Source organism: Gymnodraco acuticeps, unplaced genomic scaffold (assembly GCF_902827175.1).
Source record: "Gymnodraco acuticeps unplaced genomic scaffold, fGymAcu1.1, whole genome shotgun sequence".
NCBI lineage: Eukaryota > Metazoa > Chordata > Actinopteri > Perciformes > Bathydraconidae > Gymnodraco > Gymnodraco acuticeps.
The window spans coordinates 13,208-27,329 of record NW_022992213.1 but is presented as its reverse complement, the minus strand read 5'-3'; the positions used below and the strand labels follow the sequence as shown (position 1 = coordinate 27,329).

The 14,122-nt window shown below is 43.9% G+C and overlaps 1 protein-coding gene and 1 long non-coding RNA gene across 2 annotated transcripts; one reads left to right on the top strand and one right to left on the bottom strand.

Moving 5' to 3' along the window:
• Positions 1–88: 88 nt before the first annotated feature.
• On the top strand, positions 89–14,012 carry ccdc191 (coiled-coil domain containing 191). Its single transcript, XM_034205841.1, has 17 exons — positions 89–377; positions 1,125–1,163; positions 1,283–1,418; positions 1,519–1,662; positions 2,531–2,709; positions 2,855–3,066; positions 3,681–3,825; positions 3,901–4,091; positions 6,949–7,198; positions 7,651–8,048; positions 9,240–9,325; positions 9,611–9,693; positions 9,808–9,909; positions 10,575–10,718; positions 11,464–11,616; positions 12,092–12,234; positions 13,814–14,012. Exons 1-17 carry the CDS (start codon positions 309–311, stop codon positions 13,953–13,955), a joined length of 2,616 nt encoding a protein of 871 aa, XP_034061732.1. The 5' UTR covers positions 89–308; the 3' UTR covers positions 13,956–14,012.
• On the bottom strand, positions 3,833–9,439 carry LOC117539614. The gene is made up of 3 exons (XR_004568039.1): positions 9,232–9,439; positions 7,628–7,956; positions 3,833–4,026 (listed from the first exon to the last, which is right to left on the bottom strand). It is a non-coding gene; the product is annotated as an uncharacterized LOC117539614 (long non-coding RNA).
• Positions 14,013–14,122: the final 110 nt, after the last annotated feature.

Here is a 14,122-nt window from a genome sequence, read left to right as displayed (position 1 = left end):
CTATGGTTACCAAGAGTTACAAACAAAGCGTGACTGGGCGATGTAGTCCTAAAGTGCTTTGTTGACACGACATTTGCCTTAGAAAAATTGTTAAGGGACTACATTACCCAGATTGACTTGTGATTCATATCGATAGCGGTTGTGTACAGGTCTTGCTTTTGCGAGGGCACTTTGAGAAGACTTCTGAACACTTTTTGATGATATAAAAACAGTAAAATAATTGGTTTTTGGAGCTGTTTTTAAACTATGGAATGGTGGTTAAGATAAGATTATAGTAGCAGAGGTAAATATATATTACTAAACAGACTATGACCTCCCCAGGTCCCAACCCTCACCTGTTCGGGAGGAGGCTTGGCGAGAGTAAAACTGCAGACAAGGTAGGGTTGGTCTCTGGATTTATGTTAAATTAAAAGGTGTGGGGTTTCTAATTCTGATTCAACAAGGGAACTGATCATCCATCCCAACTCACATCAACACTTTTCAATTATTTGAAATGATTTTCAATCTATTTTCAATTTGAAGACTTTCCTCAGGATGATTTTATCCCCTACACTACAGAGATAACATACTTGTAAAAAGGCTCATATTGGATTCATGAATAAAGCCGAAGCCCCCCAGTGTTAATACTATGTATTAAACATGGCTCATGTCAGGGGACGGTTCAGAAATGTCGTATAAATGGCCTTTCTCTGCAGCATGAGACAGACATAGCTGAATTGCTGATAAAGTAAAGCACAGATTTTTGGAAGTCTGGAAAATGATTCTCCAATAATCTGAAGATTTAAGGCAGTGGCTAAACTTTCCGAAAAATAATCCACAGGCGCAGGCATTGGCTGAGCCCTCAATTTGCACGCTGCTCCCACAGCTCAAGGTGTCCATATATTTATAGGTTATACTTTATTTATCCCGGTCAAAGTCTCATGAGTCTAAGTTCGTATTCAAGAGCAACGTGGCAAAGAGGGAAGCATACAAAATGTTATAAACACAAACAGACACACACACTACAAATAAGTGAGTTAGACTTCAGATCCAGATAAGGGGGTCTTGGCTGTTTTTTTTTGTTGACCCTACTCTATCTTGAACTATTGGTTTACACTTCACATATGTGTTTGTTCCTATAACAGATGCATGCGAAGATAGATGATATCGATCAATGGAGGAAGGTGAGAGGAGTTCACCTATGTGTGGTTTTGAAAAAAGCATGTCACCTTTGACTGATGTGCATTGACCAAATTATTGAATAACATCGGATCATGGTAATAGTCATTATATTCGTCTTCAGCGCGTGGAGGCTGCTTCAGAGTTTGCTGTATCAGAAGTCTTCATCCACAAGAAACCTCATTCAGGGAAGAAGAGCCGAGTTGAATCTCTACAAAGCTCTGAGCAGTTAAGAGATCATGATGACGCTTATAGTGAAGGTAGGTCAGCCTTTAACACATAATTATAGGTGTCTCAAGGGAGGCGTTACCTATAAGGGAGTTGAGCCGCTGCAGCAGACTGAACCATAATGTATTGCAGCTCAGGCTCTGCTCGCTGATTGGCTGAACAGCAAGCTGCGTGTGGAGCTGGAGGTGGAGGAGGACGATGACCTGAGGTGCTCCGGTGAGAGGAGAAGCCCTGATAGTTCTCCGCCTGCCGCCCTGAACCACAGCAACTTTGATGGTAAAGACAAAAACAACGCAACCTGTTTAGTTTAGGGAGGCGTGTGGCGCAGTGGGTTAGTGTGTTGATGTTCGGATCAGGGCACTGCAGTCAGCATGTCGTTGTGTCCCTGAGACACTAAACCCCAATTTGCTCCTGTGGGGATTGTCCACAGTATTGAGTATGTAAGTCGCTTTGGATAAAAGCGTCTAAGAGTGAATAAATCAAGAAAAGTTCAAATTACCCGGCCTTAATGGGAACGGTAAGGTTTTGATTTGACGTAACAAGCCACATAATAGGAATTAAGAATTGAAGCAGTTAAATACTTCAAAAGGTTGGTGCAGAACAACTTTGAAAGATTTAACAGCTATCGTGTAACCCTGACAACACAAACTCATCCTCGTGTAAACCAGGTCACAATGAAGGAGATGCATTTTTTAAAGAGGACAAATGATGCTCATGTTCAAGGGATTTTAGCCTTTGCAGACCATTGACATGCACATAAACCTATATAACCTATATTTCAATTTTAGGCGTTAACTACTCTTAAGGTTATCTAAAAATGTGTAACGGTACAGTTTGGGAAACATATGACCTCAAATGTATTACTTTTTTGGCCAAAAGTTAGTTAAGCAAACAAATTAGCTCAACTTGAGTGACTATTATATTATAAAAGCGTAACATTTCAGACCATTTCATGTTTTTGTGTTTCATATTCCTACAACATGACTTGTGAATGCATTGTTTTTTTAACAAGTGACTTCCACATCTTAAATGTCGACGTTTGATTTTATAGGAGCAAATCAAGGACAGCAGATCAATCCAAAAGTGTATTGTATGCTTTGCAACACGGTCACAATATAATACTTGTTTTTGTACAACTGCAAAGATCTGTATAACTGCCTGGCGGAGGAGGAAGAGCACAGCGCGGTGAACAGCTTCCTCCAGGACCTGATGGAGCAGGAGCTGTTGGACTCTGAGGTGATGGAGGAACTGGTGCTGGATGTTGGACAATTAAGGAAGAAATTCAGAAACCCAATCGTCTCCATGGAAGCTCGACAACTGCAGGTACGTGACCCGAGCACATCACGACTTCCTCGAGATAAGAGATGTGAGCGCTGAGGGGTCGGGAAACTATCAGCCGTGAGGAGAATCCGCCGGCGCCCAAGCTGTGTTTCTCGCTCATACTAATTGCCACTGATTGCCGTTGAAGGTGCGAGAGAACAGAGCGAGGCGGGAGGTCGAGAGGCTGAGGCAACAGAGAGAGGGGGAGGCTCTGCGGGAGGCCAGAGGGGAGGCGAGGAGGAGGGAGCGAGGCGAGGAGGCGAGGAGGAGGCAGCAGGAGGAGAAGCTGCAGCAGGAGATGGTGAGGCTGCGGCGGCAGAGGGAGGAGCGGAGAGGCCTGGAACAGCTGGTTCGACAGAGGTATGGTATCCACGGCAACAGCTGCTGATGTGCTTATCGCCCGGTATCTGAGATTAACTCCTGTGTGATTGCATCGATCGTGATCCGGCCTCTTCCCCCTTCCTATGATGGATTGATGGTAACCTAGTGAGAAGAGACACAGATCCCTGACCCAAACAAGTGCTGTGGACGAGTCCCTGGACGAAGCTGTTGTAATCTCTTTCAAAGTGTGAACCAGAAAAAGGTTTTGTAAATAAAGCCTCAGGGAACTTTCATAATAACGATCAGGAAAGCCTCAGAGAACAGAGGGAAGTGTTTGGCAATGATTTACAAAGTGACTGCAAATGAGAAAAATAATAACCATGCAAATCAAACTGATGCATTTATGATAGTCCTCAATTAAACCTTTATTGATAAACATATCATTTTAATTGCCTGGCCATGAAATAAATGATAATAAAATTAAAATACAACTTTGAAGGGCATGAAATTTAATTGTTACTAGTTTCTTTACTACGTGGGTCTACACAAAAATCTATACTGGTCTGACGTGCACTTTTGCAACTTTTTGGGATGATTGCTATTCTTTACAGGGTCCTGGTAAAATAAGAAGTACATGTTTGTCTATTCCCCAGAGAAAGGGTGAGGGTGGAAGGGCAGAGGGGAGTCAAGAGCCTCCAGCCTGCTCCTCCACTGCCCACAAAACATCTGCTGCAGGACACAGAGCGGCGGTATCAAGAAAAGAAAATTCAAGCCATGACTGACTTGCGTAGTCTCAAGGTCCGTACCTGTGCTGTGGGTGGAAGTTTGCACATGTCTCATTGTGATTTCCAACCTGTCATGCTGTCGTTTCAGTGTTTGCAGAGGCATTTCTCTGGATGGTATTCAGTGGTGTTGGACAGAAGGCTGCGGTTAGGGAAGGTCACAGCCCTCTGTGACTGGAAGCGGCAGCTGAGAGCCTGGCGGGCGTGGCGGGCCGTGCTGTGGGCAGGAAAACATCAGCGAGAGGTGACCAGAACAGAGGAGGATCTACGAGCTCAAAACAGGCAAGAAGTTCACAGAAATGTTGTTCCCTGAAAGGCCGTCATTGTTCAAATCCTGCGTTTTACCACCGATGAAAAAGAGGACGTATTCACTGCTCATTTTACGGTTCATATCAGTATGTAGTGTCTCTACTTTAAAGAGTCCTCTCCTGCTGATGTTCAGGTGTATATCAGTATGTAGTGTCTCTCTACTTTAAAGAGTCCTCTCCTGCTGATGTTCAGGTGTATATCAGTATGTAGTGTCTCTACTTTAAAGAGTCCTCTCCTGCTGATGTTCAGGTGTATATCAGTATGTAGTGTCTCTACTTTAAAGAGTCCTCTCCTGCTGATGTTCAGGTGTATATCAGTATGTAGTGTCTCTACTTTAAAGAGTCCTCTCCTGCTGATGTTCAGGTGTATATCAGTATGTAGTGTCTACTTTAAAGAGTCCTCTCCTGCTGATGTTCAGGTGTATATCAGTATGTAGTGTCTCTACTTTAAAGAGTCCTCTCCTGCTGATGTTCAGGTGTATATCAGTATGTAGTGTCTCTACTTTAAAGAGTCATCTCCTGCTGATGTTCAGGTGTATATCAGTGTGTAGTGTCTCTACTTTAAAGAGTCCTCTCCTGCTGATGTTCAGGTGTATATCAGTATGTAGTGTCTCTACTTTAAAGAGTCCTCTCCTGCTGATGTTCAGGTGTATATCAGTATGTAGTGTCTCTACTTTAAAGAGTCCTCTCCTGCTGATGTTCAGGTGTATATCAGTATGTAGTGTCTCTACTTTAAAGAGTCCTCTCCTGCTGATGTTCAGGTGTATATCAGTATGTAGTGTCTCTACTTTAAAGAGTCCTCTCCTGCTGATGTTCAGGTGTATATCAGTATGTAGTGTCTCTACTTTAAAGAGTTCTCTCCTGCTGATGTTCAGGTGTATATCAGTATGTAGTGTCTCTACTTTAAAGAGTCCTCTCCTGCTGATGTCCAGGTGTATATCAGTATGTAGTGTCTCTACTTTAAAGAGTCCTCTCCTGCTGATGTTCAGGTGTATATCAGTATGTAGTGTCTCTACTTTAAAGAGTCCTCTCCTGCTGATGTTCAGGTGTATATCAGTATGTAGTGTCTCTACTTTAAAGAGTCCTCTCCTGCTGATGTTCAGGTGTATATCAGTATGTAGTGTCTCTACTTTAAAGAGTCCTCTCCTGCTGATGTTCAGGTGTATATCAGTATGTAGTGTCTCTACTTTAAAGAGTCCTCTCCTGCTGATGTTCAGGTGTATATCAGTATGTAGTGTCTCTACTTTAAAGAGTCCTCTCCTGCTGATGTTCAGGTGTATATCAGTATGTAGTGTCTACTTTAAAGAGTCCTCTCCTGCTGATGTTCAGGTGTATATCAGTATGTAGTGTCTCTACTTTAAAGAGTCCTCTCCTGCTGATGTCCAGGTGTATATCAGTATGTAGTGTCTCTACTTTAAAGAGTCCTCTCCTGCTGATGTTCAGGTGTATATCAGTATGTAGTGTCTCTACTTTAAAGAGTCCTCTCCTGCTGATGTTCAGGTGTATATCAGTATGTAGTGTCTCTACTTTAAAGAGTCCTCTCCTGCTGATGTTCAGGTGTATATCAGTATGTAGTGTCTCTACTTTAAAGAGTCCTCTCCTGCTGATGTTCAGGTGTATATCAGTATGTAGTGTCTCTACTTTAAAGAGTCCTCTCCTGCTGATGTTCAGGTGTATATCAGTATGTAGTGTCTCTACTTTAAAGAGTCCTCTCCTGCTGATGTCCAGGTGTATATCAGTATGTAGTGTCTCTACTTTAAAGAGTCCTCTCCTGCTGATGTTCAGGTGTATATCAGTATGTAGTGTCTCTACTTTAAAGAGTCATCTCCTGCTGATGTTCAGGTGTATATCAGTATGTAGTGTCTCTACTTTAAAGAGTCCTCTCCTGCTGATGTTCAGGTGTATATTAGTATGTAGTGTCTCTACTTTAAAGAGTCCTCTCCTGCTGATGTTCAGGTGTATATCAGTATGTAGTGTCTCGACTTTAAAGAGTCCTCTCCTGCTGATGTTCAGGTGTATATCAGTATGTAGTGTCTCTACTTTAAAGAGTCCTCTCCTGCTGATGTTCAGGTGTATATCAGTATGTAGTGTCTCTACTTTAAAGAGTCCTCTCCTGCTGATGTTCAGGTGTATATCAGTATGTAGTGTCTCTTCATGTCTCCATGCTTTAATGTTCAAAAAGCTCTTTATTTTTCTCATCCTGTCTGTGCTGCAGCACCTCTTTTCACCCTCTGTCTGAAACCAGAGCCCAGACTACTCTGATTGGTTAGCTGGCAGGCTCTGTTGTGATTGGTCAACCGCTTAGAGATAACCCCCCCCAGCACACAGAAAGATACAGGGAGATCGCTCTTCTGGAGTGAAGAGAGCGGAAATAATGATATTGCAAGTTAGAAACGTAAGATGCATTTTGACAGACAAGACGGACACTTGGGGGAAAATATGCTGCATTTTGAATGTCCGATAGTCCACCATTAACACCTTATTCCCGTCTTGTCAACGAAAACTAAATATGCATTTCGTCATAGTTTTCGTTATCAAGAATCTATTTTTAGCTCGTCATCGTCTCGTCTTAGTCATGTAAAAAAGGTTGTTGACGTTGATTTTTCGTCATAGTTTTCGTTGACTAAATTAACACTGCTAAGTTAGCCTATCATGTACAATGTGTTGGAGCGCTGGCACAATACTCTGTCTATATAATGCACTACAGGAAATGGAAAACCCCAAAAAAGCATAATAGGGCCTCTTTGAAACCCACATTAAAACAGTATTTCTCGTTGACCCTCACTGATCCCTGTTATGCTAACCAAGCACTAATTGATGGTTTCCTCCAGACAATGCCAGCTGGCTGTGGAGAGTGACCGCAGGCGGCTGCTTTGGAGATGTCTGAATAATTGGCAGCTCTGGTGTCGGATGGAGAAGGAAAAACGAGAGCTTTTGGCCCAGCAGCAGGAGACCCGGAGCAAGATGGCTGCCTTAATAAATGCTGCATCAACAGGCAAACTCAAGGCCAAAGAGAGCCCAACTTTTCAGCCAATCATGGAGCCACAAGCGGAACATAAACGACCGGGGATCACTGAGAAGGTGAGAAAATCACAATTGAGGTGATGCGAAAGGCTAAAATTACTGAGGCACTGGATTTGAATCTTGATCTGAAACTTTTTATCACTATTTCAACCAGGGAGAAAAACTTTTCCTGCTAAAATATACACAACTCTGGAGAGTGAGAGCAGAGCGGTGTACATATAGGGGAAGGGAAGGCTAGAGAGCAATAAGAGGTGCAGAATAGTGGAACAGAGCTCCAGGGACGGAGGAAGCAGAACATAAGATTGAGCTGGAGCAGTTCATTGTTGAGGGGTCAATAAAGAGGCTGTACAAGCCTCTCGGGCCCCGCAGCTTATATATCAGGATTCCTGGAGTCAAGCCAATGTTGTGGTACTCTATTTGTGTTATTTATTTTGGGTTTTCAGACCTAAGGGAGGATTTTTTTCATAAACAATACCATCTTCATACCTGTTCTGGTTTCCCCTCTGTAGGAAGGTCACCCCAGGTCAAAAAGGTTGGCCCCAGAAGACTCTTCCGTACATCGAAATCAGACGCCTGTGGGTGTTGTGGTCCAGCCAGCTCAGCCGTGGCAGGTGACCCGACGCCATGCAGCACCCTCGGCCTCAGAGCTCCACGGCAGCTTCTCCGGGCCAAAAAGCGCAGCGGTGTCGGGCAGCAGGTTCGAGAACAGACACGCCGTGCAGCAGCAGATCATCTCCCAGCAGAGGAGGCTTCTGAAGGAGCAGCAGGAGCAGATCTCACGGCTGAGGGACGAGCAGAGCGTGGCGGGGCTGGAGCTGGAGATGGAGAAAACTGCACAGCTCACACAGCTAGTAATGACAGCAGAATCCAGACCAAAGAGCAACCACTCTGAGCCCACAGAGCAGAGGTAGGCCCAGGGAGAAATGTGGAATATAAGGGTTTTTTATTTAATGGCTTTTATTTGCCACATTCACTACGGCCTTATTGTTCAGTTGAAAGCCACCGTAGCAACTAAATAAGCCTAAACGTCAACTGTGACACGTTCCAAAAAAAGTCCATGCTAAAGTTCCTTTCATAATGTTTATCAGTCATAATTAAAAAAGGTAAATAAAACAAGTTAGTGGTTAAAAATGTGAATAATTAATGGGTGTCGAAATGTCCTTTGGGACTTTTCTAGAAGGTCATGTGGACTTCAGTCATGGCTTATAACTGATTCAAAAGTCAACGTTAAATGAATTTGAACTGTTAAAATAAAGCCACTGGTTTCAACTTTTTGAATAAAAGGGAAATACTCATAGAAAGTGGTACAAATTTGAGCAACAAAGTCGATCCAGTTGGTATAAATCTAAAGTTGTAGTGACTCCTTTTTTTTGGCACCTTGTTTATTGTGCCATAAAAATCATTTATGACTCAGATTGTATGAAAAAGCCCAATAATGTAATACTGAAAGCTTTGACATGAGTGTGGGAACGTGGAGGTGCATGTGCGGAACTATATGGTGTGTATATTCTCGGCCTGTCCATTCAATTCCCTCCCAGCAACCCCTGGACACTCACACTGACTGCTCCCATACCTCCATGCCCCACATGAACTCGCTCTAAAACTGTCTTCAGATGATGAAAAATCACTTGCATTAGCTCCGTTCTCCTTCCACACTGCAGTCTAATGTTCCCTGCACCTCGGGGGTGGAAAGGATATCATACAGAAACAATAAAGTTACGTATAAAATGTCTGGTAGTTATTGTTTCCAGGAGGTGGAATGGGGTTATCGGTTATATCTTTCCTTATTAAAAGCAAGGTGTAGGTACAAAGAAAATACAGAACGCTTTTCCAGCTCAGAGAGCACGGAATATAATTGAAAATGCGTGGTTGCTGTAATTAGATAGAAATGGGATTACAGAACACAACCTTGAACACTGTTTCCATGAGTAAAAGTTCTACCCTTCACGGAAATCCATTCACAGATTTATGAATGAATGTCGCTTGAGGTTGCCTAAAGCCGATACCTGTCTGAATACAATTTGCTTCAGGAATATGTGAATGTGCAGACAGCTGTGACAGGCCTTTGTTTCTGAGCTTCCGACTGTTACCTTTACAGGACACTGAGGACGACTGAAGAACCCGCCAGCCTCTCCTCAAAGAAGGCCGTCAGACAGCAGACTCGACCCTGTCAAATCATCACGGGTCAGTCCTGATAAAGCGGAGGACGACATACACAAACTCACATATATTCAAAAGTACATTATGTTAACCCAAACACACAACGCCGTAGCTCTCTTGTGAGGGAAAATGCATGACCTTGCATCGCGCATAAGGCGACGTCACATATGCATACAAAAGCTGTACAATTGAAGCACTTGGAGTTACGCGTTCAGAATGTGAGAACATACATAATCATATACACTCCTGAGACTCTGTGTCACATAGGAATACCTTGTGCTTAACTGACCTCTCTCCTGCTCTTTGAAGCCATGGAGGAGCGTGCACGCCAACGCGAGGAGAGAAGGAAGGACATCGAGGAACTCAGGCGAAAAAAGGAGGATGAAAAACTGGTAAAAGATGAATGAGCTGTTCACCAGACTGTTTTGTTTTGCAGGATGAGTAGCGAGGAGGGATTGTCGGGAACGATATTAGGAAACAATAATTACATTTGACTTTGTTTCCAGGCTGAGATGAAAGCCGCCGAGGAGCAGAGGCAGCGGGAGGAGGAGGAGGAGAAACGCCACGCAGCGGAGAGGAAGAGGGACGAGAGAAGACAGGAACGAGAGGTGAGGCTCACGATTTGTGGACGCAGTTGCGAGAACACAGGAAGTAGTGACACTGAGCGACATGTAGTAGCGAAACATTTAAATAATCTTAGATCATTTCAAAGCAGATTCACTGGACCCACTGTTGGGTTTAAATCATTAGAAGCATATAGTAAACTAGAGCGAACATGTAAAGACCTCAGCTTGCTCTACGCCAAAGGCTCAAAGTCCAAGTATCACTCATTGGTTGCGATGGATGCTGTCAGGCCTCCCATTGGAGAAGATGTCCTATATTAAAGTAGTAGACGGCGTGTTTGAGAACATATGGAGGCCCTTCATTGATTACCTAAAGCAGGAGGGTCAAACTCAAATACACAGTGGGCCAAAATTAAAAAATGGATACTAGTCGAGGGCCGGGCCGGTTCAATGTTTATTGCAGAACTTATTGAAATGAACTTATTGCACATATTAAACCTGGAACTAACAAAGCTTAAATTAGGATCTAAAGGATCTAAATCTAGCTAATTTTCAAGAGGATACGTAGATGCAGTGTCTGTGTCTTTTCTTTTATGCATAAGGTTATCAAATGATTTCCTTGTATCATACAGAGGAAAAGGTTTTAACTTCTCCTATTTTTGTATGATATACAAATCTAATGAATAAAGTCCCTGCTTCCTGTGTGTCAGAGGGAAGAGGAGAAACAGAGGCAGCTGAAAAGGCAACAGGAGCTCCTCTCTATCGCCCGTCAACACTACCTCAAAAACCTGCTGCTGCGGCGAGGCCTGGCGCCATGGAAACGCTTCATTCAGCTCCAACGGGCCAACATAAAGGTGAAGCACCTGTGTTCAGCCGTCAGACACATTTGAACCGCCACAGGCTTCTGACTCAACATTTAAGAAAGGTGCTGGGTGACCCTGGCCTGACCTTTCATTTTTTAAATCCTATTAGAAAAAGAAAATCTGTGCAAATAGCGCTTCAGGCTTTTCCATTATATCACAGGCTCCCGCAGAATTGCATTAAGCCAAAGGAGAAGTCCAGGTAGACTCTGTGGGTTTGGATAATAAAAAAGCTTAACATTCACTTCAATTTCAATGTGACTGTGAAAGGCTCTTTATCATCTCAAGGCGAGTGGTGGACATAATGCGACATCATTTCCTCACACTAAGAAGCTTGTTCAGTTATTTCATTATTTCTGAGTATAAAGAACAATATGTGTTGAATTTGAATGATTTAAAGAGGATTATACGTGCATTTTTTATTGTCCTATGATGTTGTCCCAAACGTATAAAACGCACAAAAACCCCACAGCACTTATATACTGGGAAAATCACAGAGAAAGCCACCACTCAACGAGGCAGATAGAAAATCTCTAAATAAAAGTGTTGTTTCATCTTCACAATGACCCCCTCTCTGCACAGCTTCAATACTCTCTGTGCATACATGGATACGCACCCTCTTGTTAAATCTGAGATGCATTCGAAGACATGCGATCCATTGTTTCTGCCTGACCCATATGATTGAGATTGGATGCCTTCATCAGCGTGCACCAACACTTTTCTTTTCAATTCCCGCCAGCTGGCTGACACTCATCACAATCTCTCCCTCCTGAGGCGGAGCACACTGCGCTGGCAGCAATCAGCGAGAGAGTCCTCGTCTCAGAAAGGAGCTCGCGCTGACCGACTGCACCGGCACTTTCTGCTTCGGAGGAGCTTAAGTCGCTGGAAAAGAGTGTGCACACACACACACACACACACACACACACACACACACACACACACACACACACACACACACACACACACACACACACACACACAACACACACACACACACACACACACACACACACACACACACACACACACACACACACACACACACACACACACACACACACACACACACACACACACACCACACACACACACACACACACCACACACACACACACACACACACACACACACACACACACACACACACACACGGTTATTCAATCAGGATTTCAGCTTCCCCATCCTCTGCCGGTGATTTAGAGTATCGCCTTTTCCTAATCTCCTCTCCCCACACTCAATCAAAAAATAATGGTTTTCTTGTTAAAGCTAGTGCCAACCTCACCACTTACTTACTAACAGTTGTTTTGCTGCTAACAAAGCAGAAAATGCCGCCTATCTCTGAGTGAGCGTTGGTGTGTGTGTTTCAGCTGATGGACTGGAGGATGATCCAGGAGGAGAGAGCCGAGCGTTTCCACCGCGCTCGCACTCTGAGGAGGTTTCTGCTGGCGCTGCTGGACCATGTGACCCAGGAGAGGCTGCTGCAGAGGGACCGTCAGGAGCACAATGACAGGTCCGTGACTCTACCATATGTTCACTGTGTTCATGCTGCAGCGATAACAGCGTGTCAAATTAACTGCTTGATTAACGACGAGACGAAATGCATCGCTAAAGCAGTTTGGCTACAGTTGGCCAGAATAACACACAATGCCCAGTTATTTCACTCTAAAGAGGCCCTATTATACTTGTTGGGGTTTTCCCTTTCCTCTGGTGTGTTATACAGGTGTTAGTGCATGTAAATGGTCTGCAAAGGCTTCAATGTCAAAGGCTCCCACACACTTCCCCCCCCCCCCCCATCAGGGGCGGACTGGGACTAAAAATCAGCCCGGGACTCTCGAGACTGGCCCACCTCCGTACCGCTAGTAAATACCGCTAGTAAATTGTCAACGGGGGGGGGGGGGGGGTGCTGCTAGTGACTTATCCGATCGGCACACTTCAGTACCTTTGTTTACTTCGAAAACATAGTGACATCACTATGTAACACTTGCGCTTCTATTGACCAATAACAACAGAGACAGCCAGCTAACCAATCAGAGCAGACTGGCAGTATGAGAAAGAGCTTTTTGAACATTAAAGCATGGAGACATGTCCCAGTAGAGACACTGATATGAACCTAAAGATTTGTATAATAAGGCCCCTTTAACAACATTTACCAGCATTAAACAGTGTAAGACATTTTGCAGTGCATTGTCTTCAACCTGCACCTCCTTTGCATTATATTAAAACTATAAAATCAGTGCCTAAAATCTGCTGTTAGCTGGAAGTGTTCATATTTTGATTAATGGAGTCAGTTTGGGGGTTTGGCTGCCGTGGTAGAAACTTCAATACGGCTGAACTAGCAGGAAAAGCGTGGGGTTTAAAGCTTGCTTAGTCAGGGTAATTAATGAAAAGTATTTTCCGTAATAAAACTTTGTCTCCAACAACTCATTGTGAAGACATTTCACCTTAAAACCACATAGAGTGCTAAAAGAAAAGTGAGCAAATCATCAAAGTTATTAGGGTTCATTGTCTTGGAACCATAAATGTCAGTTTTGCCATCTATCTTGTTGGGGTTGAGATATTCTCTGGATAAATGGGGGCTTTGTCTTGCTGATGGCACATGAGGAAGGTCTGGGATCACTAAAGATGGTTCCTCTGGGCACTGTGGATACTAATGTGCTGGCGAACCACCCAATACTACATATTTCAGAGTGAGCAAAGTGATGCACCGACACAGAAGCAGTGCAACGCTAAAAAGTCTGTTTTGTGGCTTTTTCCATTTCCATTTAAATAGATTGCATCCTCTAAATAATACATTTTAACCAGCGAACACATTCAGGTTGTGAATACGCCTCATACGAGCATTATTCTGTGTCCCATTGTGGACTAAATTAAGGATGTCTGTAGCACTGCTCTAACTCGATTTAATTCTCCCTCATTGACGCAGAATGTGTTTATAGACTTCTCAGGTGTGGTCCGATAAATGAGCACGGCCTGCAGGTAAATAAGCTGTGACAACTCATTAGGTGTTGTGATCCCACAGGTCGCTACGATTCAGTTTCTCATTGCTCACTTGTTTCCCCGTCTGTTCTTCCATCTGCCTGCCTCTTCAGACGGGTGCTGCGGAGATGTTTGCAGGCCTGGAGGCAGCTTCCCTGTCTGCAGCGCAGGGAGAGGCTGAGGGAGGAGAGGCGGCAGAAGCTGGGACGAAGAGTGGCTGCCATCTTGCCCGACTTCTGCTCACATCCACCGTGAAGCCTCCGGGAGAAACACACACTAAGAAGATCCATTCACACATCCTCAAAGCCCTGGAGAGGAAGCACAGACTGCACCGTTCTCACGTTCATTTAATACAAAAAAAATGTACCTGGACCCATAGAACTTTTGGAGGAAATGGCTCTAATAAAAGCAGCGATAGTGGA